General features: G+C 33.7%; 4 protein-coding genes across 4 annotated transcripts; 2 read left to right on the top strand and 2 right to left on the bottom strand.

Annotated features, from left to right (window-relative positions):
• Positions 1-89: 89 nt before the first annotated feature.
• LOC126772485 (ribosomal protein S6 kinase 2 beta) lies at positions 90-15,189 on the bottom strand. The gene is made up of 15 exons (XM_050492872.1): positions 15,000-15,189; positions 14,273-14,557; positions 13,291-13,476; positions 12,834-13,115; positions 12,522-12,676; positions 12,362-12,449; positions 11,615-11,745; positions 10,511-10,663; positions 9,473-9,610; positions 8,952-9,158; positions 7,269-7,468; positions 7,077-7,174; positions 6,427-6,654; positions 5,677-5,806; positions 90-4,160 (listed from the first exon to the last, which is right to left on the bottom strand). The coding sequence occupies exons 1-14, from the start codon at positions 15,054-15,056 to the stop codon at positions 5,696-5,698; spliced, it is 2,319 nt and encodes a 772-aa protein (XP_050348829.1). The 5' UTR covers positions 15,057-15,189; the 3' UTR covers positions 90-4,160; positions 5,677-5,695.
• Positions 15,190-15,588: 399 nt separating this feature from the next.
• LOC126772585 (organic cation transporter protein-like) lies at positions 15,589-19,768 on the top strand. Its single transcript, XM_050492988.1, has 8 exons — positions 15,589-15,597; positions 15,982-16,212; positions 16,380-16,559; positions 16,976-17,206; positions 17,340-17,559; positions 18,637-18,802; positions 19,039-19,315; positions 19,511-19,768. The coding sequence occupies exons 1-8, from the start codon at positions 15,589-15,591 to the stop codon at positions 19,766-19,768; spliced, it is 1,572 nt and encodes a 523-aa protein (XP_050348945.1).
• An 89-nt stretch (positions 19,769-19,857) lies between these two features.
• Positions 19,858-22,128, bottom strand: LOC126772502 (CAAX prenyl protease 1 homolog). The gene is made up of 2 exons (XM_050492899.1): positions 21,939-22,128; positions 19,858-21,509 (listed from the first exon to the last, which is right to left on the bottom strand). The coding sequence occupies exons 1-2, from the start codon at positions 22,026-22,028 to the stop codon at positions 20,271-20,273; spliced, it is 1,329 nt and encodes a 442-aa protein (XP_050348856.1). The 5' UTR covers positions 22,029-22,128; the 3' UTR covers positions 19,858-20,270.
• Positions 22,129-22,945: 817 nt separating this feature from the next.
• LOC126772527 (partner of bursicon) lies at positions 22,946-24,455 on the top strand. Its single transcript, XM_050492925.1, has 3 exons — positions 22,946-23,095; positions 23,654-23,778; positions 24,272-24,455. The coding sequence occupies exons 1-3, from the start codon at positions 22,975-22,977 to the stop codon at positions 24,440-24,442; spliced, it is 417 nt and encodes a 138-aa protein (XP_050348882.1). The 5' UTR covers positions 22,946-22,974; the 3' UTR covers positions 24,443-24,455.
• The last annotated feature ends 2,548 nt before the right edge of the window (positions 24,456-27,003 follow it).

The raw sequence follows: 27,003 nt of genomic DNA, 5'->3' as shown, positions 1-27,003 counted from the left end.
ATGCTTAAGAACAGGCAAGTCAACGGTCAAACAATTGCCTATTAAGTGTAAAAAAAAAATTAGGTTTTTTCCAAAATAAAACAACAATGTAAGCAATATCAACAATATATTACATTTGTAATCATTATACATATATATGTATGGGGAGCCTACATTAACAAACAAATTTCTGTTAGTTGATCTATATTTTAAAGATAGAAAAATAGATAGATGTGACAAAATAACATTAACACCACAAAGATTATAGCTTTTAGCATTAACGATTAATCATACTCTGTGGTCCTGTGTTGCAACCTTTTGTATAAAAATTATTTTCATTTGTTAATAACAATTAATTATACAGTGTCATAGAAAAAACTACAACAGTGTAGGTCATCTAATAAGAAAATATTTGTCTATATGTAATTATTCAACAAGTGTGCAGGCAAGCTTCATTCAATGAGGTTCCATTGTTTAAGTATTACCTTAACAATTTACACAAAGGTATCATCACCAACATCTAATTGTTACAATATCGTAATAGTGGAAAATTTGAACATTATTTTTATATATAGTGCATTTGCATATAATGCAATGGTGAAACAGTCGACAAAGTACGACCTCTTGTTTAAATTGCTTATTATATTATAATGTGACAGAAACTAGATCTACATTAGCACACAGTATTCTATAAAATATATAATAATTTTATTTAGTATATAACATATATATATAACATATAATTGATGCACTTCCCCGCTTTCATGTCTGTATCAATATGTGCTATTATTTGTTATTATTATTTGAGCACTATATACATATGTGAATTAAGAGTACAAATGGTTAGTGACATGTCTAACATAATGTATTTAATAATGAAATAGGGCACTGACTACATTTAAAAAAAAATCATAATAAAAAATAAAACAATCGGAGATATATGCATACAAAATATAGAAGATACCAATAAATAAATCAATACATTCGATTTTTCATTATTAATTAAAAGGTCTTGTAGTCCAATACCCCATTAATACTCTAATGCTTCTATATGAAATTCTTCTAATATAAAATTTTCCAATTTTGAATCCAACTTCTCAGAAATGTTATACAATATAACTGTGATATGATAATATAATGACATGCTCACCATCAGATATGTACCAACAAAGTTATTTCTAGAATTAGTTAATATTTTTTTTTATTAGTACAAATACTGTAATTATTTCAAAAAGCATTTAATTTTAATTCAATTCCATTAGTTGCTTGTTAGATCTAATATATATATATGTACCAATTTCTGGGTACTTGTGCATATTCTCTATTACTAATATTTACGATAAACCTAGTGGAAATTTAAGACGAGGCAATAAATGCTAAATTATACACTTGAATTAAATAAATATAATATTTTCAAAACAGGCACCAGCCCAGGGGCCCCTAATATAATTTTATCCAGCTCTTATGATTCTAACCGCTTCGGAATGGAGGGCTTCAAATGTCCAAGGGCCTAAGATTTGGATCTCTATGTCCGGGCCTGGTAATGTAACTTTGCCGTTCTAAGGTAGCAACAAGCTCAAAGGTTGCATACAGCAATTTGCTGCGCGGTGGTTAATACTAAAACGAGTCATCTTTGTCTCTTTGTTTCCAAGAGTTATTACCAACTATTACCAATTACCAAGAGCTATTACCAACTATTACCAATTACCAAGAGTTATTAGCAAAATTACCAACAATTATTACCAACTATTATCTATTTAATAATTGGTAATAATTGTTGATATTGTTTTAACATTCGTTATTGTTATCTTCATGGTGGTTTGTGAAAAATATGCCAAAAGGGACCTTTTTGTTTTTCGCCAGGCATTCAAAATTTTTTTTTTGTTTTTTTCACCATAATTATAATTTAATTCTTTTTTTTTACTATCACGGCCAGAGTCAGGTCTGTCTTTATTATTCTTAAACTGAATAATTTTTGTGTACAACATTTTTTTTTAATTGCATAAATTTGAAACCGTACTGCTCGGCCAATACGAACGCCTGCTTTCAGACTGACAAAGTTACACGGCGCGAACTATATTCTCTCTATTTCGGAAGCCTGTTTCTTGTAAAAATCATATATGTTAATAATAAATGTTATTTTTAATGTTTGGCATATTTGTAATTGTATGACTTTCTGCAATATGACGGTAAGTCGTCCATAAATATTGCATAAATGGTACATTTCTCGCTATGAATTATTATGAATATTAATTATTTATATTATGCATCGCTTTATAGAAGAAATAAAAATTTTAATGTCATTAATATTTTAATTTAAGAAATTATTATAAAAATACGATTGAATAATTGGTTTATACGTATCGTATAAGTACGATTGCCAATTTACTATCATTCCGTTTCGATTTCCTTAACAACAATTTCATAGCAACAATATATTTTTATTTTATTTTTTCTTCTTTTTCCGGTATATATATACGCTAGTTGAGCGCAAAATATTCAATGTCAATGTCGCTATGACAGCAAAGATAGAATTGTGACATAATCACTAAAATATATAAAAATCTTTGGTTAAGTAAATCTATTATGAATAACATATAACATACTAATAATAATTGAATAAGGAATACAATAATATTATGCATGAAATCGATATTTCAAGCAACTATTACATTATACAAAAATATACGTTAAATATATTTTTATAGTATTCTTAAAACCGCCACCGCATTTAAAATACTAATTCATTTATCTAAATACATAATTAATATATATTTTTTATGTTAATTTCATGAAAATACTGACTTTTTTTATAGATTAAATGAATCTTAAAAATACACATTACATTAAATAATACAGTGGTTATGTAAAAAATTACTTCTGGCTTTATTTTACTGTATTAAATAATTAAAGTTGGCAGTTACATATTTTAAGGAAAGTATATAAACTGTGAAAGTTTTTTTTTAATAGTAAAAAAATAATAGAATTGATTGCAACTTTGTAAATACATCACAAATTATGTATCATTTACCGCTAATTAAAGCATATAACGAAATAGACATAGTTACTTATATTCTAAGATAGAAAATAGATATTACAAAGAAAATTCAGTATACATTGGCCTTATGCATGTACTTATAACCTGTTATTGTAGAATATATTATTTTATTGGTCATTAGATAAATTAGGAAACGTTGAAACATCATTATAGATCACTGTCAAGTCATTCTTTAATTTTTAATAGGATAGTATGAAAATAATTCAATAAATAGCATTAGGCCATAACTAGAAATGTTATATATAGCAGAAATAATGATAAAATAATCATTCCTCATGAATATTTTAAAACTTACATTACTAACGAATAATATTTTTCTCTTATAAAAATATAAATAATATTTTGTTATAGAATGTATGAAGTAGTTACGATGCGAATCTAAATTAATACTGTATAAAAAATTAAAAAAAATATTTTTATACTTTCGTGCGTGATTAAGTTATTGATGCACAAATAAAAAAAAAAAATAGTTTTCAGTGGGATTTTTTTAAATGGCACTATAGGACTAAAAGAAAGGTGGGTAGGAAACGAATATTTAAAAAAATATAGTTAATCTCTTAAATTTAAATATAATTAGGAAGACAACTTGCCTTATATTTATTTTTTATAATTTCTTTATTCTTCCTATAAATGACTAACTAAAGTGCTATAATTTGGAATGTGCCTTTGAAGATATTCAAGCTTAAAGAACTTAAATTGGGGCAATTACGTTTAAGTATACAGTCAATCAACTTAGGTAGATTACTAAATTAATATAAAATCTCATGGGGAAAATAATCATTTTCAAAATCAAAATTTCACGCGAAGAAAAACTTTGAACATTAGAGCTTTAATACTATTGATCTTAATTATCTTAGCTTAAGGACAGTTGATTATAGTTAGTTAAATAATAGTAATCAATTATTAAAAAATAATAATCGTATACCTGAATTATAAAATAATTCATACCAATTGCATATAAATAATTTTTTTTTAAAATGTTTACCAAAACCTTGTTTGTTGAATCATAACTTGACTAGTAGAGATGGTATTGACAACGCGAATTTGTGAAATGTTTGACATGTCTTTTGGGTCAATTGCATTTTTTCTTTTTTTCCTCGATCAGCAACAGGCGAATTCGAAACTTGGAGAAAATTAATATTTATTTATTATTTTATATACATCATCTGTTTACTATATATGTATATGTAATAATGATATCCTCCAGACCAATTTTGGCCACGGCGGTAAATCTCAAGAGAGATTAGCCCACTGTGCAGGAGATATTATAGTGCACTAGTGTGTGTGCAAACACAGGTGCACTCTCTATTCCCTAACTCTCATAATCCGATGGGACGGCAATCCGACACGACCGGAACGAATTCAGGCGCTGGACCAATGTCTTTACGTATTTTCCGAGGCACGGGAGTGTACAAACTTCCAGACTTCGAGCTGCTACTGAGATAAAAATATTTTCTGACAGAAAAACCCAATAACTTTTTATTGGCCCGACCTGAGAATTGAACCCAGGACCTCCGGATCTGCGGCCTTACATCAAGCCATTAGACCAACGAGACAGTCATATCCGTGGCCAAAATCGGTCTGTAGGACATTATATTATTATTATATATATGAATAGCCCATTTCAATTAAATATATACATATTCGATGGCGACAGGACAGACATTTGTGTGCATGAACATGTCTGTTTGTCCTGAGCCTGGGTGTAATTATCTATATAAGTATGTATTTACAAAAGAAAAGTAGTATATGTAGTATATTAGTTGTCTGGTTTCCATATCATAAGCTTTGTACAAGCTTAATTTGGGATCAGATGGCCGTGTGTGAAAAATGTCCCAGGATATTATTATTATTATTATTACTTTCTAAGTTCCGATGACAATTTCTTCGACATTCAACGCGCCATGTTTTCCAAAATACCAAATTTAGATCTCGACCAATGATGTCAAGTAAATTCAAAATTTATTTAGTTTATTTATCTTTAACGAGGATAATATATATGTGTATATATTAATACGTAAAGCGTAAGACTTTGTGAAGTGTCTGGGCAGGATCGTTGCTTCCTTAATTTACTGTACCCACAAACGGTTATACACTTTGTTGCTGTGTCTGCTGTGTTTTAATTTGAAAGGCGAGTAAGCCGATGTAATTAAATGTAACATTACATTCGATGTTGGTATAAGGAATGCGTAATGTTTAAACCGAAGCCAATGTCTATGGACTAAGTTGATCACTTTCCATATGAATGCCCATCTGCCTTTCATTTATATATGAATGATGAAACATAGTAGTCGAGATGAGCTAGTGGTTAGAAAGCGTGAATCTTAATCGATGATCGTGGATTCAAACCCGGGCAAGCACCACTGAATTTTCATGTACTTAATTTGTGATAATAATAATAAATATAATTTATCTCGTGCTTTACCGTGAAGGAAAACATCGTGAGGAAACCTGCATGTGTCTAATTTCATTGAAATTCTGCCACACATGTGTATTCTACCAACCCGCATTGGAGCAGCGTGGTGGAATAAGCTCCAAACCTTCTCCTCAAAAGGGAGAGGAGGCCTTAGCCCAGCAGTGGGACATTCACAGGCTGTTACTGTACTGATGAAACATTTTTTAGATGATGACATACTTACGTTTTTCATTTTTGTATTTTTAAACTTGTGTAGGCGGGAACCGACGCTGCGGTTTAATTCGACGTTGCGCTAGAGTCGATTGAGTTACAGGACCCAGTATATGAGGTGTCAATGGCGCTGATGTCATAGCCTATAAGAAATTTACATTATACATTGAATCTTAAATTTTATCAATATATTTCTAGCATGAAATATATAATAAAAACATTATGGAATAGTTTTCAATTCGTATTCACTGCCCCCTATAGTGTCGTGATCGTGCTAGCCGGGTCTTTTTCAATGTCTTAGTATCTCAGTTTCAATTCCAGCTCATGTCAAATATTCGTTTTTTTTCAATTTTACTTATATAGTCTACAGCTAGCAAACTACAGAGTCAATTGTATAAAAAATCATTACAAAGTTTTAATTGTAAAAATGTCATTATAAAGGTTCAGAACAGTGGTGGTAGAGCTTTGCTCAAGCTCGTATAGGTACCACCAACTCATCAGATATTCTACCGCAAAACAGCAGTACTTGGGATCGTTGTGAACCGGTTTGAAGGGTGAGTGAGCCAATGTAATTACAGGCACAAGGGACATAACATCTTAGTTCCCAAGGTTGGTGGCGCATTACATTACATCACCATGTAAGCGATGGTTAACATTTCTTACAATGCCTATGTGCGTTGGTGACCACTTACCATCAGGTGGCCCATGTGCTCGTCCGCCTTCCTATTCTATAAATAAAAAAAAGAACATAAACATTCGGCACCTGGTAGGTGAGGTCGACGGCGCGGCGCAGGTCGTGCGGCGCGGGCGCGTCGTCGTGCTCGGGCGGCGCGGCGCGCGGCGGCGGCTCGGGCTCGTCGCGCGCCAGCCACGCCTCGCGCAGCAGCTCGTGCGCGCGCGGCCGCATGGCGGGCTCCAGCTGCAGCATGCGCCGCACGCACGCGCGCGCCTCCGCCGACACGTGCCGCCACGCGCCGCTCGACGTCTCCACCTGCGACACACGCGCGCACGCGAGCGACTTTACAACGATCTGTTTACGACTTGTGAGACGATAAGTCTGGTTTAGATAGTATGCGTGTTGCCGATTTTTTTTTTTTTATAGTATAGGAAGGCGGACGAGCATATGGGCCATCTGATGGTAAGTGGTCACCAAACGCCCTTAGACATTGGCATTGTAAGAAATGTCAACCATCGCTTACATAGCCAATGCGCCACCAACCTTGAGAACTAAGATTTTATGTCCCTTGTGCCTGTAATTACGCTGGCTCACTCACCCTTCAAACCGGAACACAACAAAATCAAATATTGCTGTTTTGCAGTAGAATATCTGATGAGTGGGTGGTACCTACCCAGACGAGCTTGCGCAAAGCCCTACCACCAGTATATACTTCAGTAGTATAATATATATTTTACCTTTCCAGATTCGATCCGGGCTAAAATTGCCTCGGGCGTGTCGTCTCCTGTTGAGGCGAAAGGTGTTCTCCCGGAAAGCATTATGTAAGCGAGTACTCCTAAACGAAACAAAAACGAATCATTAATTATTTGTTTACGATTAATTTCTATTTCATAATTATTATTTTTATTTATAATTAATTGTAAATTAACCTAAGCTCCATATGTCGCAAGCAGCGTCATATCCAGCGCGCTTGAGAACTTCCGGCGCTACGAAATTGGCGGTGTAACAAGGCGTCATGAGCAGCCCGTTTTCTGCACGCAGCTGCTTCGCTAGTCCGAAATCGACCAGCCGAACATCCTCCGGGCGTCGCTCGGCAGTTGCAAACAAGATGTTTGAAGGCTTGATATCTCTGAAAAAATATATATACAACATTTAGAAATAGCATAGTTAGTGAAATGTTTATAATATATAGATTTTGAATGTCAGTTTAAGAAAATATCTCGATTTGATGGTTTTGTTACAAAATAACAAAACATATAAAAAATTATATAAATTGTGATGTTGGCTATGGATTTTAACAGATTTTCAATTATTTCTACAAATAAACATTGAAAACTTAAAAACGTTTTAAAATATTATAAAATAATCGGCGCTGCGTGATGTGCTCCAGCAGCTCTTATATAATACAGTGTGTGAGAGGTGCGCGACCTGTGCACGACGGTGTGGCGGTGCAGGTAGTGCACGGCGTGCAGCACGTTGCGCAGCACGCGCGCCGCCTCGCGCTCGGGCAGGTAGCGGCGCTGCGTGATGTGCTCCAGCAGCTCTTATATAATACAGTGTGTGAGAGGTGCGCGACCTGTGCACGACGGTGTGGCGGTGCAGGTAGTGCACGGCGTGCAGCACGTTGCGCAGCACGCGCGCCGCCTCGCGCTCGGGCAGGTAGCGGCGCTGCGTGATGTGCTCCAGCAGCTCTTATATAATACAGTGTGTGAGAGGTGCGCGACCTGTGCACGACGGTGTGGCGGTGCAGGTAGTGCACGGCGTGCAGCACGTTGCGCAGCACGCGCGCCGCCTCGCGCTCGGGCAGGTAGCGGCGCTGCGTGATGTGCTCCAGCAGCTCTTATATAATACAGTGTGTGAGAGGTGCGCGACCTGTGCACGACGGTGTGGCGGTGCAGGTAGTGCACGGCGTGCAGCACGTTGCGCAGCACGCGCGCCGCCTCGCGCTCGGGCAGGTAGCGGCGCTGCGTGATGTGCTCCAGCAGCTCTTATATAATACAGTGTGTGAGAGGTGCGCGACCTGTGCACGACGGTGTGGCGGTGCAGGTAGTGCACGGCGTGCAGCACGTTGCGCAGCACGCGCGCCGCCTCGCGCTCGGGCAGGTAGCGGCGCTGCGTGATGTGCTCCAGCAGCTCTTATATAATACAGTGTGTGAGAGGTGCGCGACCTGTGCACGACGGTGTGGCGGTGCAGGTAGTGCACGGCGTGCAGCACGTTGCGCAGCACGCGCGCCGCCTCGCGCTCGGGCAGGTAGCGGCGCTGCGTGATGTGCTCCAGCAGCTCTTATATAATACAGTGTGTGAGAGGTGCGCGACCTGTGCACGACGGTGTGGCGGTGCAGGTAGTGCACGGCGTGCAGCACGTTGCGCAGCACGCGCGCCGCCTCGCGCTCGGGCAGGTAGCGGCGCTGCGTGATGTGCTCCAGCAGCTCTTATATAATACAGTGTGTGAGAGGTGCGCGACCTGTGCACGACGGTGTGGCGGTGCAGGTAGTGCACGGCGTGCAGCACGTTGCGCAGCACGCGCGCCGCCTCGCGCTCGGGCAGGTAGCGGCGCTGCGTGATGTGCTCCAGCAGCTCTTATATAATACAGTGTGTGAGAGGTGCGCGACCTGTGCACGACGGTGTGGCGGTGCAGGTAGTGCACGGCGTGCAGCACGTTGCGCAGCACGCGCGCCGCCTCGCGCTCGGGCAGGTAGCGGCGCTGCGTGATGTGCTCCAGCAGCTCCCCGCCGCGACACAGCTCCGTCACGGCCAGCAGCCGCCCGCCCTCCTCGTACACGCCGCGCAGGCTGATGATGTGCGGGTGCTGGCTGTATCTGTGCACACACTCATGTTTACTTTCTAACGTGTTACAAACATGATCAAACTAAGTAAAAGCATTTGTATTTATTTTACCCTTATTTCTTATTTTAATGTTTGTGAAATAAAATATTTAATTTTGTTTTGTTTTTTTTTTTTACATTTTCTTTTATAGCTATCGCTGTTTACTGCAATGCTGCAGTATGTGCTATATCAAATACTATTTTAGTTTCTTCCGAATTATAATCAAAGTCAACGTATCAACTATGTGTTTGGGACATTGGTACTACACATCTACTTTTTATTATTATTGCAAATAACAAAAAAATACCTCAATAGAATTTCAATCTCTTCTCTTGGATCATACTGTAGTTTGTCCATGATTTTTACAGCGTATTGTGTCCTTGAAGCTTTGTGCTCACAAAGTCGCACTACGGAAAAAGATCCAGTGCCCAATTCACCCATTAATCTGAAACATATTAAATAACACACACTTTAAAGGATAAGCAATTATGAAAAGATTTACAAATAACGGAATTAAATTCGGTACAGACAGCAAAACATTTTTTTTTTATTTATGATAATTTTATGAAACTCGCTTTACAAATCATGATGAATTAATAAATAATTTAATAAGATTAACATTTACTTATGTTGGATTTGACATGAAGATAAAAGAATTTAATAAAAATACAATGTGTTTGTAAAGGTGCTACCACGCTCGAAATTGTTATCCTCTTCATAATACTAAAGTTTATTATTTACTTCGTACTTAATACTTGTTGTTATACTTTTTAATTTCGTATCTTTTAAAAACCTATAATTGAAATAATATGCGTAGCTTATTGTTAATTATAAATTTGCATGCTCCTAATTTGTATTTTACTCTCATTTCTAACATTTTATTGATAACACTAAAATATCTAGCAAACAACAAAACAAAGTTAAATCAGTTGAAAAACAGAAAAGTTTTTTATATCATAGGTAGGCCAGATAAGCCGACGGGCAAATGGGCAACCTGATGGCAAGTTGCTACCACCATCATAGCCCATAAAACAGCTCCATGAGAAATAATAATCATCCCTTACATCGCCAATGCCCCACTAACCTTGGGAACTAAGATGTTATGTCACTTGTGCCTGTACTGGTCCACTCACCCTTCAAGCCTAAACAATACTAAGTATTGTTGTTTAGCGGTGGAATATATGATGAGCGGGTTCCCACCCAGACGGGCTAGCACAGATCTCTACCGCAGTCAACAAGTGATTTGAACTGTTTTGTGCTTGGATATTTATATATAGATAAATTATAATGGATTAATTTATTCCCCCTATATATCATGTACATTGGCATAAAACCTATGTTGTACCTATACTCATCGAAGAATTTATTCTTATTAACAAATCCAGCCCAGAATTCTTCAGTAGACGTCTTGGTTTCTGCGATGTGGTTCTGATTTTGATTTGTGACGGTTTTGTTGTCATCTTCATTCAGTAAACACGGTGCCACGAAACTGAAACCCCTGAAAAATTAAATTAGTTGTATATTAAGATTATAACTTAATATTTATGTCATATACAAAAATCATAATATAAATAAATACATGTGTATATTATTATTTACAACTCGGATTTGTCCCAATTTGTAAATAAATGGTAGACTTTTTTTGTTGATTCTAATGATTTCAAAGACCTCTTTTTCATACATATATATATTATAAAGAGAAAAGATTTGTTTTTTTTTTGTATGTTAGTTTGTAATGGATAAACTTATGGATTACTTTTATATAACACTGGTGGTAGGGCTTTGTGCAAGCTCGTCTGCGTTCCTATTCTATAAAAAAAAAAAAAAACTACTTAACCGATTTTAAAATGTCTTTAATCTATAGTAAGCTAATATCAGTGAGTAACATAAGCTATATTTAATTAAAAAAAAAAAAATAGATATCGGTCCGAATATTGCAATAATGTAATTTAAGGTATTAATGTTTTTCCTATAAGTCATTATTGGCATAAAAAAGATATTTTTTTAACACGGGCGAAGTCGGGGCGAGCCGATTGTATTGTATAATAAGATCGTTGGTCTAATGGCTAGATGTAAGGCTGCAGACCCGAATAGCTGGGTTCCAAACAGTTTTTCTGTCGAAAATTCTCAGTATCAGTCCGGAGACTGGAAGTTGAAAGTGCGTACACTCCCGTGCCTCGGATAGCACGTAAAACCTTTGATCCTGCGCCTGAAGTCTTTCCGATCGTGTCGAAATGCCGTCTCATCGGATTATGAGTTTGCACCTGTGTTTAGGCACACACTCGTGCACTATATAATATGTCCTGCGCAGTTGGCTAATCTCTCTTGAGATTGGCCACCGTGGCCGAAATCGGTCCCGTTTTGTATCTGATAAAAAGACTAATTCGATTTTGAGTATGCATTCCTTTTTGTGCTATCGTTATATAAATGAGTTACAGAGTCATGTTACCGGAACAGCTCGTGCGCGTTGGCGGAGGCGGGCACGCCGGGGGAGTCCCGCGGAGTGCGGCACGTGAACTCGGTGTCGAAGTAGAACGCGTCGTCCGCGCGGGACACCGCCGGCCGGAACGGTGGCACCACCTGCCGTTGTCGTATCGAAATAGTAACAGCCCGGTAATGTCCCACAGCTGGGCTACGGGCTCCTCTTCTTTTGATAAGATTTTGATTATTACACCACGATGTTCCAATGTTATTTACATCTGACACATGACGGTATCGTCACGTTATTTTCCTTCACCGCCGAGCACGAGATTTATTATAAAAACAGATTAAGCAGAAGCACAGTGGTGCTTGCCCGGGTTTGAATCAGCAGTCATTGGTTAAGATTCACGTGTTCTAAACCACTGAATAGTGAGCCTTGACCCCGTTTTTGTTAGATCATATATTTTATATCTCTGCCAGAAACCACACACACGGCATAAGAAATATAATGCCATCATTTATTACACTAGAAAAATTAATCTTGTTTTCTGAAACATGTATTGAATGAAGGTTAAATAAAGATCAGCTTCATAATATAAAATTAAAAAAAAATATGTTACAAAGCCAAAAAACTTTCTTAAGATAGTGTTTATCAAGGGAACTTAATGTATATGCAAAAGCTTTCACAAGATAATGAAACAAATAAATATAGGGGTCAAGCAAAATATAAATAAAACTAGATAAAAAAAAAGACATCACATAATTTTCAAATTACCTCTTTTTTTAATAATGCATCCCACTCTATGTTTGCAAAAAACTCATGACTCTTTATATCTTCAATACCGTTGGGACCGGCTCCTAACCTGTAACATGGCATTGTATACTTTAAGTGTGAAGCGTTAAGATCTAAAATTAAACGTAGCTTGGCTAATTACCTATTATGTGGATTTCTCTTAAACAGCGCACGTAAAAGAGATTGTGCCTCCTCACTCAAATTTGAAGGCATACCTAATTTCGCTTTAAGGATTTGAGTCATTGTCTCATGTCTGGTAGAGCCATGGAATGGTAGATTACCCGTCAACATTTCAAACTGTAAAACATTTATTCAATAGTTTGATAACAAAAATACATAAACAAATGTAGTATGTGTAATTCCACATACAATAAAGGCGACTAATACAATTTGTAATTGTTTTTGCTGTCTGCGTTTCGAATGCAAAGATAATAAAAATATAGACAATATTTACCATTAGAACACCAAAAGACCACCAGTCGGCAGCCATGGTATGTCCTTTCCTATTAACAACCTCAGGAGCCATGTATTCAACAGTACCACAAAAACTGTAAGCTTTATCACTAGGAGGTAGCTTCGATAGACCAAAGTCGGTAAGGGCTATATGCCCATCTGCATCTAATAAAATATTTTCTGGCTTTAGATCCCTGTATATTATTCCCAATTTATGCACATGTTCTAATGCTAATGCTAACTCAGCTAAATAAAACTTTACATCTTCTTCTGTAAACATGACCTGTAAAATGAATATATATCAAAAAAAAATAAAAGTCATTAATAAGTCAAGACAAATGTAGTTAAATAATATTTAATAAAAATAAATATAGAAATAGATTGCTAAAATTATTCTTTTCTCTTATTTAGTGTTGTTAAATTTTGTCATAAAATATTATTATAAGATAGTATATTACCTCTTTGCTAAGTCGTGAAAACAAATCCCCACCACGTAGAAAATCTAATATTAAATACAATTTTCCTGCTGTTTGAAATGCATAGTGTAATTTTACAATAAATGGGTGGCCCATTTCTACTAAAATGTTTCTTTCCATCTTCGTACGTTCCCTGTCTCTGACTTTTAGTGTAGCCTTCTTAAGTACCTATATATCATAGGAAAAATTATTAATTAAAACCAAATTTAATAACAATATGACTACTGACACACATAATTAAATTATTATAGTAATAGCAGGGAAAAAGATAATTTAAAACCTACTTATTATTCATTAGGTCTTACTGGGTAGAAGTATACTATATCATATATTTTTTATTTTATTCAAACTTTATTTAAATACTTAAAAATACATTAACAATAGGTGGTGCCCAAAGAGGCAGTGTTGCATCTCTGCTTTTCACTCATTTCACATGTTATCAACCAAAAATAACCTAGGAACTTTGCTTGTATAATATTGCTTCAATGCATTTATATGACATATATAGCTTTAAATATGGATGTCAGCTAGGATATTTTTTTATATTGAATTCAGATGTTACTTTAAAAGAATATGTAGTACCATTTATGTGTTGTTATTTATATCCACAATGTATTTTATCTTTAAGCTTATTTTTTACAAGTTTTTTATCACAATATTACATGGACACTTACCATGATACCAGTTATCATCAATAAAACCGGTTCATATATTTACCTTACTTGAACCTAATAGGTATTTTATTAATTGATGCAGAATGATTACTAAATCAGATTGCAGTATCAATACTGAGATAAAATTAATATTGTCTAAATAATGGAAAGTTTCTATTTCAAGAAATTAAATTTTGTATATGTTTAACAAATTATAAAAATATTTTTTTTAAATGTATAAATAGTACCATTGTATTTTTTTTAAATTCATATTTCTTTTTATTAATAAAAATTACTAACTAATTACATACCTTCATTGCATAAAGAGTACCAGTATCAGGACCAGTTACTTTGCGAGCTAAAAATACTTTGCCAAAAGAACCTTCACCAAGAACTTTTAGTAGTTCAAATTGAGAAGGATCTGCCTTCTCATGGCCTTCTTTAACTACATCTTGAAGTTCCACTTCTCTTTCATAATTTTGATCTGTATTTGATGCATTTGACTCAAGACTCTCTGTTGTGGATGTCTGTCGAGACTCTGCTAAATTTTCCACAACCATTGGAAGACTATTTGCAGACTCTGCCGTATTGCCACGCTGAAATGTTTAATTTAAAATATAATAATATAAGTGTTTAATCTAACTTTACTGAAATATACTAAATTATTTTTAGTTCTTTAAGATAACGTATGTTTAAAACAAAAGGTAAAATTTTCCACCAATAATAAACCATATGGCAAATTGTTGTTAAGACCTAGCTAATATTATTTTTTGTAACAATTACAAATTACGGTGTATTTGAAAACGTACGTAGGTATAATTAATAAAGAATAATCAATACGTATAATAAAATTTAAAAAAATTAAATATTAAAAAACCAACATAGAAATGGGCGTTGAAGTAACAGGTAAATAGTTGCCTAAATGCATGCACAAAGAACGTCACTTGTTTACCTTAAAGTAGGATAAAAGTGCATAAGCCTATAGGAAAAATTTCCATCAACAGAGTACGCAAACAGTTTTTACAAATCATAACATACCGTGACATCTCCAACATTTTGCATTCGCCATGGATCGGTGGCGTTGGCCAAAGGCATCGTTTTCAACTTTCAGATAAGCACATTCAGGAGGAATGCTGATCAAATTCTATAAAAAATTACTTTAAACTGATGCAAAACACTTGATTTTCATTCATTAAAGCATTAGAACATAAAAGGGAGGTAGACTGTCATGTCACAGACGGAAAAATAAATGATAAGATATATTTCTGAAACAGACTATATAATCAAATTCTTTAAACAATTTATCGCAATTTCAGGAATGGAATTAATGTAGATAATATTAAGTGTTTCTAAAACGTAATTTGTCCGTCCATTTTAACAAATTAACATGTCTATTATACATACGAATTTCTTATAACATTTTTGATAAATACAACATGTTATCGTTTGGACTCTACTACCACTTAACATCAGGTGGAGTAGAGTCATTTGCCCTCCCGGAGAATATAAAAAAAAATAATAATATAAATGTTACTCATCTTAATACTTTGCCATAAAGTTAAGTGATTCGATGACTGATGACTTATAACAGTTACCCAGCAAAGTGTGTTAAAAATTTATAAAAATAATGCGAAACGTGAGTTACTGAAAACAAAATATCTGTTTGTTATTAAAGAATAATTTAAAGCTTCTTGTATTCTTCGTTAAAAGAAAAAAATATATAAAATTGCTTATTAAAAACGGTTTGTTTCCAAAGAAAAGTTTCAATAGGTCCCTATTAACATTGTAAGGACCTATATACGGTTTTTAAAATCAAATACAAATAAAACGTTTTTGAAAATTATAGAGCCAGTAATATAAACACGTAATAAACAAACTTATTAGATATTATGTATATTTTACTATTAAGTTATTATTGCTTCGGCTAGTCATTCTTCTTTGAATTAAGACACTTGAGATTTTTAAAATATTTTGTGTCCCTACTATCTCATATACGATTAAAAATATTTTAAAATTACAGGTCATCATTTCTGGTGACAATTGTGACGCTGATAACCTTACATTCAAAGTTATTGGGGAATTCGGGAAATGGCAGTTTTGGATAAGTATATATATGGCTATGTTAAAATTGCCGCTCGCTTGGTATCAATTAAATATTATATTCATGGCGCCTCCGCAACAATTTTGGTGCGCAAAACCAGAACCATTTGCTAAGTGGAAAGATGAAGATTGGCGACAAATTTGTTCGCCAGTAAGTATTTAATAAATACATAAAAACCTCTCAAAATATTCATCTTTATGTTTCATTAATGTGTATTTTTATTTTAAATAAAAACCAACCTATTGATATATTACGTTACATGATGTGCCGAATTCTTATAAGTTAACAAACTGATTTTATATCATTTTGTGCAACAGAAAAATGAAGAGCATCCATGTTTGATTTTTGATCCGGAAATTTTGGTAATCGAGCCAAATATAGATAGATCGTTTATACCATTGATTCCATGTCCTCGTTTTGTTTACGATAACACTGTCTTTAATCGGACTATCACAACAGATTGGAATTTAGTATGTTCTAAGCATTGGCTCATACATGTGCGTGGTAACATTTTTAATTTACATCATCCAAATATGTTTATATGCCTCGTTGGTCCAGCGGCTCGATGTATGGCCGCAGACCCGGAGGTCTCAATTCCCAGGTCGAGCCACAAAAAGTTATTGGGTTTTCTGTTAGAAAATTCTCAGTAGCATCCCGGAGTCTAGAAGTTGGAAGTGTGTACACTCCCGTGCCTCGGAAAGCACGTAAAGCCGTTAGTCCTGCGCCTGAACTCTTTCCGGTCGTATCGGATTGCCGTCCCATCGGATTATAAGTGCACCTGTGTTTACACTTGTTCACTATAATATCTCCTGCGTAGTTGGCTAATCTCTCTTGAGATTGGCCGCCGTGGCCGAAATCGGTCTGGAGGACATTATTATTATGTTCATTTTAAATTCATAGAATTTCTTTTCAGTTCACTCAATGTGTAATGATGTGGGGCGTTTTAGTGGGTGGCCTTATTTTTGGTGTAGTAGCTGACAAATATGGTCGTAAATTGCCACTTATGATTGGAATTACAATGCAGTGCATCATAAGTTTTATCTGTAGTATAACGACATCGTATTGGATCTTTATAATTAACTGGTTTATTTTAGCTGTGGCTTCTGGTGGTATAGGAATTATATCGTTTGTTATAAGTATGGAGGTAAACGTCATTTAAATTTGGTATCTACTTAAAGAATTGTTATTTTTATGTAAACATTTACATAAAAAAAAAAAACAATTTTTGAATATATATCTATATTAGTCTTGTTGTAACGTAGTTTTGTTTGAGACAGATTGTCGGTGGTAAATGGAGAACAATAATGCCTATCGTATACCAGTTGCCATTCGGATGCGGAAATACAGTAATGGCTATCTTAGCTTACTGGCTCAGAGACTGGAGGAAACTTGAATTTGCTTTAGCATCCCTTTCCTCCATTTTTTTGATATATTGGTTTTTAATACCTGAGTCGCCAAGATGGCTTCTAGCTACTGGTCGAAATAAAAAAGCTTTAGGTACCTATTAATATAATATAACCGTGTAGTTGCAATCTAGTTCGATTTTACACAAAAAAGTATTTTTTTTTTATATAGAATAGGAGTACGAGCATATGGGCCACCTGATGGTAAGTGGACACCAACGCCCATAGACATTGGCATTGTAAGAAATGCTAACCATCACTTACATCACCAATGCGCCACCAACCTTGGGAACTAAGATGTTATGTCCCTTGTGCCTGTAATTACACTGGCTCACTTACCATAAAACAAAACATAACATTACTTATTCGTTCATAAAAGTACTTGTGAAATAACAAGAAGAATATTGTAATATCATATTTGTTCATTCAAATTAATTTAAAGTTTTAATCTTTATTTCGTTTTCTTATTTACATGATCATAAAATACCGTACAAGTAAAAGTAATATACCCTTTTTGAAATATTTTGTTCCGTAACAGCCTGTGAATGTCCCACTGCTGGGCTGAAGGTTGAAAGAGCGATGTTATATATCGCATGGACACGTGGCTGATATAATAACAGAAATTATGTCTATAGGTAATATTGAGCCATTACTATCTACTGAACTGCCTACTTAACAGCCTGTCCTGTCCTGAATGTCCCACTGCTGGGCTGAAGGCCTCCTCTTCCTTTTTGAGGAGAAGGTTTGGAGCTTATTCCACCACGCTGCTCCGGTGCGGGTTGGTGGAATACACATGTGGCAGAATTTCGGTAAAATTAGACACATGCAGATTTCCTCACGATGTTTTCCTTCACCGTAAAGCACGAGATAAATTATAATGACAAATTAAATACATGAAAATTCAGTGGTGCTTGCCCGGGTTTGAACCCATTTTGTTCACCGGTTGTCTAAGTTTAGATATCGCCTATATTTAAGGCACCATTTAGAATTTTTGCTATTTCTGTTACAATTCAACTTAAAATGGATTTTTCTTTACTACCCAAGGAAACCCAGTAACTTAAACCCACCCAGTGTCTTAACCATTGTTCTACAACCGTAAAGACCTCTTTTTTTACTTTATTATTCGAAATACGTATTTTTATTTTATTTAAACTTAAAAGGCTTATTTCAGAGGTTCTAGAAAAAGCAGCTAAACAAAACAATAGAGAAAAATACTATGAAGCTGTTTTGCAAAATATAACAATTTGCAAAACACGAAATCACAATGATCCAGGATTTATAGCATTTTTGAAATCTGAAGATATGAGATTAAAAACTTTACTTTTGTCTTTAAATTGGTAATTTTATTAAAAACTATGAACAACTTGCATAGTAATACAGCTGTGTCCTATTGCTAGGCAAAGAAGGCGAAGCTTATTTCACCACTCTATTCTATTACATGTAACAGAACTATATCTTACCTATGCAGGATTTGAGCACGAGATGAAATATAAAAATAAATAACATGAACACAGTGTGCTGGCAGCCACTATTGTATTTACATGCTTAATTTTTATATTATTGGTATTTTTAGGTTCTTCACCGGATTAGCGTTTTATACATTTTCACAATATCTAGGATTAATTGGCGGGAACATTTTTTTAGCAGTCGCAATGAGTGGATTTATTTATGTCGTCGGAGGAATAACTTGTATATTCATTATCACTAAAGCTGGAAGAAAAACGACTATCTGGATATATCAAGTTCTTACATGCTTTTGTTTTATTTTTATAATAATAATTCCAAGGGATTATTACGCAAACAATTGGCCGAGATTGTTATTTGCAGGATTAGGATTTGCAGGTTTAGCGGTGAGTCATATTGCGATGAAAAGTTCTGCGATTAGGGTTGAGCCTAACAAGTTGATCATTTTCTAATTTTCACTAACTATTAATGAAAACTTTTTTTCACATTTGCATTTAATTAGCAATGCGAGTTTATTTATACATTATAATCTAGGGCATTATAAATTAAAAATTTCGATTAAATATTCCATTTATCAACAGGGTACTGTACCAGCGTTGTATTTGTACACGGGGGAATTATATCCGACTCTAGGGCGTAATGCAGGTGTGGCCGGTGTTACAACTTTCGCTCGTATTGCGTCTATGGTCGCCCCCGCTGTTGTGAGCTTAGATGACATAAGATCTGATCTTCCACTTATCCTACTGGCAATGGTGTCGTTTGCCCAATTGTTATTACTTGCCCCTTTGCCAGAAACAAAAGATAGACCGCTTCCTGACACTCTAGAGCAAGCTGAATAATTTAAATAAAAGTTAATAAATTTATATATAAGTTTTAATTTTAATTCTATACATAAAAATTATTAAAATTATTTTTCATATTAGGATGATTAAAAAAAAAGCGTTGAGAGAAAGTATAAAAGTATATTAAGAGTTAAACCTTAAATATAACACTAGCGATTGACAGTGGCTTTTAAAGTAAAAATCCTAACATCACACAATAAAGTTATGTAAATATATATGTATGTATCTTCAATTACGAAATAGTAGTTTTGGTGTGTGCAACATTTTAAATGCAATTAATAAATTATTACTGGTAATGATTTTACAGATCTTACTCTATTCATAAATAAACATTTTTGTCATTTTTACAAGAATTTAGTTTTGTATAAAATTACAAATCCTTCTGTGACCTATAATAATATTAATATGATACAAATGCATTACATTTAAAACTACTTCATTAAATGCTTAAAATAGATTAAAAGTAATTGTACTGTATGATAAAATGCATTTAAATTACTTAATCAACTTTATTTTTAGAAATTTGAAGTTTAATATTTTCAATTCTGTGCAACAGAGTTGGATGTGAATGATACCAGGCTGAATATAGCTTGTCGTAGATGGGGTAGTCTAAATTATCTTTTCCTAATTTAATAAGAGCCGATCTCAGTTCCATTGGATAATCTAAGCCAACTGCAAAGTTATCTGCTTCAAACTCAAATTTCCTAGATAAAGCTGTTGCAAAGAAAGATAATAGAGAGTTGTAAGGTGCAAGAATAAGTTGTAATACTACTATTAGTCCAATGATCACTGGCTCTTGTCCCGATGGGAATCCTAAAGAGGTGTAAAGCAATGAATATTTAAAGAGTAGTCCGAATGCTGTAAAAAGAAGTAGAAGATTGACTTCGGTGAGGACTATAGATTTATATATATGACTGCACTTCCAGTGACCTAATTCATGAGCCAAAACACCAAGGATTTCATTTTCGGTGCACCCAGTAGTAACTTTCTTAACATCATCATGTTTTTCAAGCAATGTATCAAATAAGACTATTCTTTTAGCACCAAATAATCCACTGAAATATGCATTACTGTGTGCCGATCTTTTCGATCCTTCTACTATGTAAACCTGAGATAGCGGGAAATTGAGCCTTGATGCTAGATTCTCAATACCTTTTCTTAAAGTACCATCTGGTAATGGAACAAATTTATCAAACAATGGTGCAATCACTGAAGGATATAGTGTTAAAAGTATCAAAGTGGTTAAAGTTGTAAACAGCCACAACCAAACCACAAACATGTTTCCACCAAGCATTATAATAAATATAGCTATAGAAACAATAGGTAATGTGATAACAAGACTAAGCACAAGGGACTTTAACTGATCCTTTATAAAGAAACCAATGGTTTGCTTATTGAATCCGTGTTTTTCTTCGAGAACAAATATTTCGTAAATAGAAAATGGCATATTTACAACAAAATTGAATAATGTTACAAATGACATAAAGACACAACTTATTAAGATTTCTTGACTTGGACTGATATTAAAAACGGCAGCAATATCTTCTGATTTTTGCCATGCTGCAGAAATCCATCTATTATATAGAATAAAAGATGATAAGGATATATTATAAAACTCTTTCACAATTTTATACTGTGATTTGTCAATTCCATATAGTCTGGATTTTTTAAATGATTCTTCATTGAGCATCTCTTTCAAATCTTCTGGAATAGTATTGTTGGTCTTGTATATCATCAGCTAAAAAAAAAAAAAACTATGTATTTTATTGTAATTAAATTATTGTATTCATTATATTATGTGATAAATATAAACTTATTTATATAATTTAAAAAGACACTCATTTACAATGTCCTGCATGAAAAAGTAAGGTTATTTTAAAAAGTATTATTTTTGAATGCCAACTGGAGTAACATATTTTTTTGGTATTTATTTCTATCAAAAGCACGTAAGATATATGTTCATATTAAAAAATTGAAAGACCAGAATTTATAACCACTTTAATGATAATAGTAATATTGTAATTTAAGTTGTTCTATTTTTTTATGGACTTAAGTAATCTAGAGATTGTGAGACTTTTAAGTTTACCATATCAGTATATGAGATAATACTTAAATAATAAATGCCGACGTTTCATGTAGAAATAAGAAGTAATCGCAAGAAACTCACCTGTCGCAAAGAAAGATATAACTCCCAAGCATATTCGACCCATGAGAATATCAAAATTAACAAGAGTAATAAGTTTTCATCGATTATCATTTTTAGGCCGTTATTATTACCATATATGTAGTAATACAAGTAGTATTAACAATAAAAAATATAGAAAATGGAGACAAAATCGAAACTATTTGACATTGACAGCTCGTGTCACAAAATTGTCAATACCTACCTATATCATAGACTAAAGAGAGAAGCATAATATATTGAATTGCTTATTTTTATATATGATAAATATTTTGAAACCAAATTAATAAATTCCCTGCGTAGTTTGATCTCACATTTTTAGTTAACATTCTTTTAAATAATATTTTTCGTATTAAATACCTTTATACAGGAAACTTTGTAATTCAGCTCATTTTAATATATAAACGTAATCGAGAACTACTGTTTTTCTCGTATTTTTATAAATTGTAAAAAAAATACGTATCGAAATTGAATTCACCTATAAGTACACTAGTATATATGAACTCAATACTGTAGTAGAAATATAAGCATGTTAAGCAGAAAATAACAACTTGTGGAATAAGTACAGCTTGTGAATTCATGCTATCATGATATAATTACACGAAATAACTATATTTTTACTAACAAGATTACGAACAAACTTAAGTTAAAATCTGTTTTTCAACGCTTAAAAATGTTATATTCACATATACGTACTAAAAAATATTTCCACAAAAACTTGAGTTTAAATCATAACTTAAGGATACAAATGTCAAATACTTTATTTAAGATAATAATTGAAAAATTACCAAGTCACTTGCTTAAAAACTGAATCAGCGTTAATGTAATGTTAGTTATACAAGACATTTTACTTATCCCGAGTATCCCGCTGATAAACATGATGGCGTTCTTCATATATATTAAAGTTGTATAAATATTATAGGACATGTTACAATTCGTATAAAAGGGGATTAAATCCTCAGAAAGGACAGTTCCATCTGCACTGTTGTGTAGCGAAGATTAGAAAAATAATTCATTAAAAATGTCGTTTTCCTTAAAAAGTATACAGCTTTGCGTCATAGAAATGCTTTTGGTTATTGTTATAACATGCTATGCAGATGAAAACTGTGAGACGATTCCCACAGAAATTCACGTAACGAAAGGTAAAGTATTCCATTATGTCATATAAAAAAGGAACGGGGTTTTGTTAATTTAGAACAAAATAACATAATATCGTCTAATAGACCGTATCATAAGCATTCATTAAAAAACAGATGCAGGATTTAACCGATACAAATTAAGTTAATAAAAGCTTGTACAAATAATACATCGCAAACAATAGAAAACGTCTTTAAAAATGAGACAAACATGTAATGTATACACTTTTTTCCGTTAAATGAAAATTTATAGTTAAATTAAATAACCATTTTTATAATGTGTATTATGAGTTATAAATTTGCATAATTTATGGAATTGTTGTCAGTAACAGCCTGTTAATGTCCCACTGCTGGGCTAAGGCCTCCTCTCCCTTTTGAGGAGAAGGTTTGGAGCTTATTCTACCACGCTGCTCCAATGCGGGTTGGTCCAATGGGAATTGTTGTCATTATTAAATATTTACACTTTAAATCTCCGTATATCATTTTGAGATTGCTTTCTTGATATTTTTCTTTTACATTCTTATAAAAAATGATGATTTATTTGGTAAAATTAATTTATTTCAGAGGAATATGATGAAATGGGTAGTTTGGTACGATCGTGTAGCGGTGAAGTTACCGTCAACAAATGTGAAGGAATTTGTAATAGCCAAGTGCAACCGTCGGTCGTAGCAGCAACGGGCTTTCTAAAGGTTTGTTATTTAATAAGCATGAAAAATATAGTTAAAAATACTCTGTAAATTAAATTTTCGTAGCGTTTAAAATTTTAAGCCGAAATAAAGTAGAAATAGTTTTTGCCGGTTTATTTTTTTTAGCTTTAGTGTCTAAAATCGCTTTATGGATTATTTTATTACATAATATAAATAAAAAACAGTAGGTACGTAATCTTATATCAATTGTCAGCAGTAGGGTTAAAGTGTGTTGAAATATGATACCCTGATTAATCTTTAAATTACATAGTTTAGCATAGCTTAGATTTTTTCAGTAAATACACATGTACGTAGATATACATTAATCAGACGTAAGTAAATGACTCCGGAAAACATTCATTATACGTAAGAAATCCAAAATCTTTAGAAGGTCGGTTTAGGTCGGTTAATAAGCCGAAGGGTGTTTAATTTGTTCGACACCCACTATTGTTTCATATGTTTATGCTATTTACATGTTTATTTCTATCATTACCAGGAATGTTACTGCTGCAAGGAGAATTACCTCAGAGAAAGATTGGTGACACTTACTCACTGTTACGATTCCGATGGCCTGAGATTTGAAAATGAAGAAAACGGACTCATGGAAGTTCGTTTAAGGGAACCCGCTGAATGTAGATGTTACAAATGCGGAGATTATAGCCGATAAGGATATAGGACAATAACGATTTAAAATTTGAAATTAATTACTTTAGTACCATGTCAAAGGAAACTGTTGTAAATACAAAGAAAGCGATGCTTAAAATTGGTCAAGGATTTAACTTTTATAAAAATAAATCAAATAAACGATCCGTCAAATAATTTATTCATTTTATTTAAATTTTTCCTTTTTACATCTACAATAAATATGATCCTATTATAACGCAATAAATTAATTTCTCTTATTAGTGTAACCACACCGATTATGGACGTTTTAAACATACAAACGATTACAATGCTGGTAAGCTTTGTGCTAGCTCGTCTGGGTAGGGTACCACCCACTCATCAGATATTCTAACGCAAAACAGCAGTACTTGGTACCATTGTTTTCCGGTTTGAAGGGTCAGTGTAATTACAGGCACAAGGGACATAACATCCTAATTCTTAAGGTTGGTGGGGCATTAACGTTGTTAGGAACCGTTAATATGGGATGGTTAATAATTCTTATAGTGTTAATTTCTATGGGCGGTGGTGACCACTTACCATCAGGTGGCCAATTTGCTTGTCCACCTACTTATAATATATCGGAAATGTATATAAATACATTTCCGATTCTATTCCGATCCAACTTTAACCCGAACACAACATTCATCAATCATTGTGTTAGTAGAATAGGAAAACGGTTAAACGGCAACGATTACGTTTCGATGCGATAACGTGGACATTTGTTCGCAGAATTGGTAAACAGGGCTAATGCACTCGACAAAACTCTCATAAGCATTATCAGAAAATAAATACAGCTATTAACAACCCACGACTAAGAATAGAATAACAATATAATTATTTATTAAGCTATACCTTCGCCAATAAACATTGTAAAGGGACACTGACGACAGAAAGAGAGATGGAAAAGATAATATGACAAAGTATGACAACGAGAAAATATTAATTAAAAGTATTAAATAAGACCAGCATTAAAATCTTTATGATTTCACCTTTCACATTTTGACATTCTCATAAATTTCAACAGTCACATTTAAATAAACATTCATTATTTCCTAAGTAATAAATCCCTAATATGTCGTCCGAACAAAGTGGTTAATAAAACTTTCAGAATATTAGAAAGAAAAACATATAGACACAGGAATATTTTTTAAAAGTCGTAACAAAGTATTTATTCCCTATTCCAATCGGAGTAAATTCCCTATTCCTAAAGGTAAACAAACCGTAGATTTACAAATTGCATACGATTTTATGTTCTAATTGTTCTGCTGTATTACGCACTTTAAACAGTTTTTGATTAATTTACCTTTATTTATAATACAACATTATTCCACTTAACAAGCTATAATCACATTAATTTAACTTTCGAAGTTCCGATTATAACTTCGCGGACATTGAAAACGCCATTTTTTCACGAATCCATAGCGAATATCATTGATTATTCAAGAACTCGTCTAATGTTATCGCGTCAATTGATATCGATGTCTAAGTTGTTTATTTGGGTTTACTCCTCTTGAGATGTATAGTATATTGTTTTATATTGTAACATATAAATAATTCAAATAAATAATATATTGTGTTATTATATATTATCCAATACCATAACCATCTAATTTTAAATATTATTATATTACATTACTTAAGAATTAATTTCATTAAATTAAACATTAAAGTCATTTTTATTTAAACGTATACGAATAAAAATTAAAAATAGCTATTATAAAAATCATAACCGCGTGGAATGTTGGCAAGAATGCAAGCAGCGTTACCCTATTGAATCGCAATTCCAATCCTCTGGTCGAAAAATGAACCAGCCATGTCACCAGTATATGCAGTAAGACGAGATAGTATATTTTCGATGAAAGTCTTTGCACTATACCTCCAAGGTCCAAGTATTTCAGCTGCAAGCTCCTCATAAGTTCGACATCATCTCGTATATAATGTATCGAATTATTCCACCACGAGCACAGCAAAAGAAGCGAGCCCGAATAGTTCTGATATCCACCCCTTTATAAACTGCTTTAAATCCGTTCTTAGTGAGCGTCTACATCGGGGAAGGAGTAACTATATATTAAATAGATAATAGAGACTTATTTAAAAACAAAATCAGAACTTCTTTATTCAACGAGGCACTTTTAAATCGCGATTTTACAAGATAAATTATATTTTAAGCTACTAGATCAGAATCTACCGAAAGGATATTATGAATGTACAAATAAATTAATATACAGTAGATATTCTATATGAACATCAACGGATACAAACTCCTTTTAATGTAGTCTATAACATCAGATACAGAAAATATTTCTTTTTTTTTTTAAGATGATGATGATGATATTCTACAGGCCGGCACCAAATTAAGTTATCCTCCTAATGGTGCAAAAGAAGTTAAAACAGATCGTCTATTGGAATCATTATATTAAATCGAGCCACGAGAAAAAGAAACACATACATTATTAAAAAATATGCTATATATTGTCTAACATTTTAAAACCTAACTTAAACTCCTGATCACATTGATAAAGTTGTAAGGTGCATGATGTGTGTTGTTTTCTAACATTTGCATTA

Source organism: Nymphalis io, chromosome 12 (genome assembly GCF_905147045.1).
Source record: "Nymphalis io chromosome 12, ilAglIoxx1.1, whole genome shotgun sequence".
Lineage (NCBI taxonomy): Eukaryota > Metazoa > Arthropoda > Insecta > Lepidoptera > Nymphalidae > Nymphalis > Nymphalis io.
This window is presented reverse-complemented; position numbering and strand designations above follow the sequence as displayed.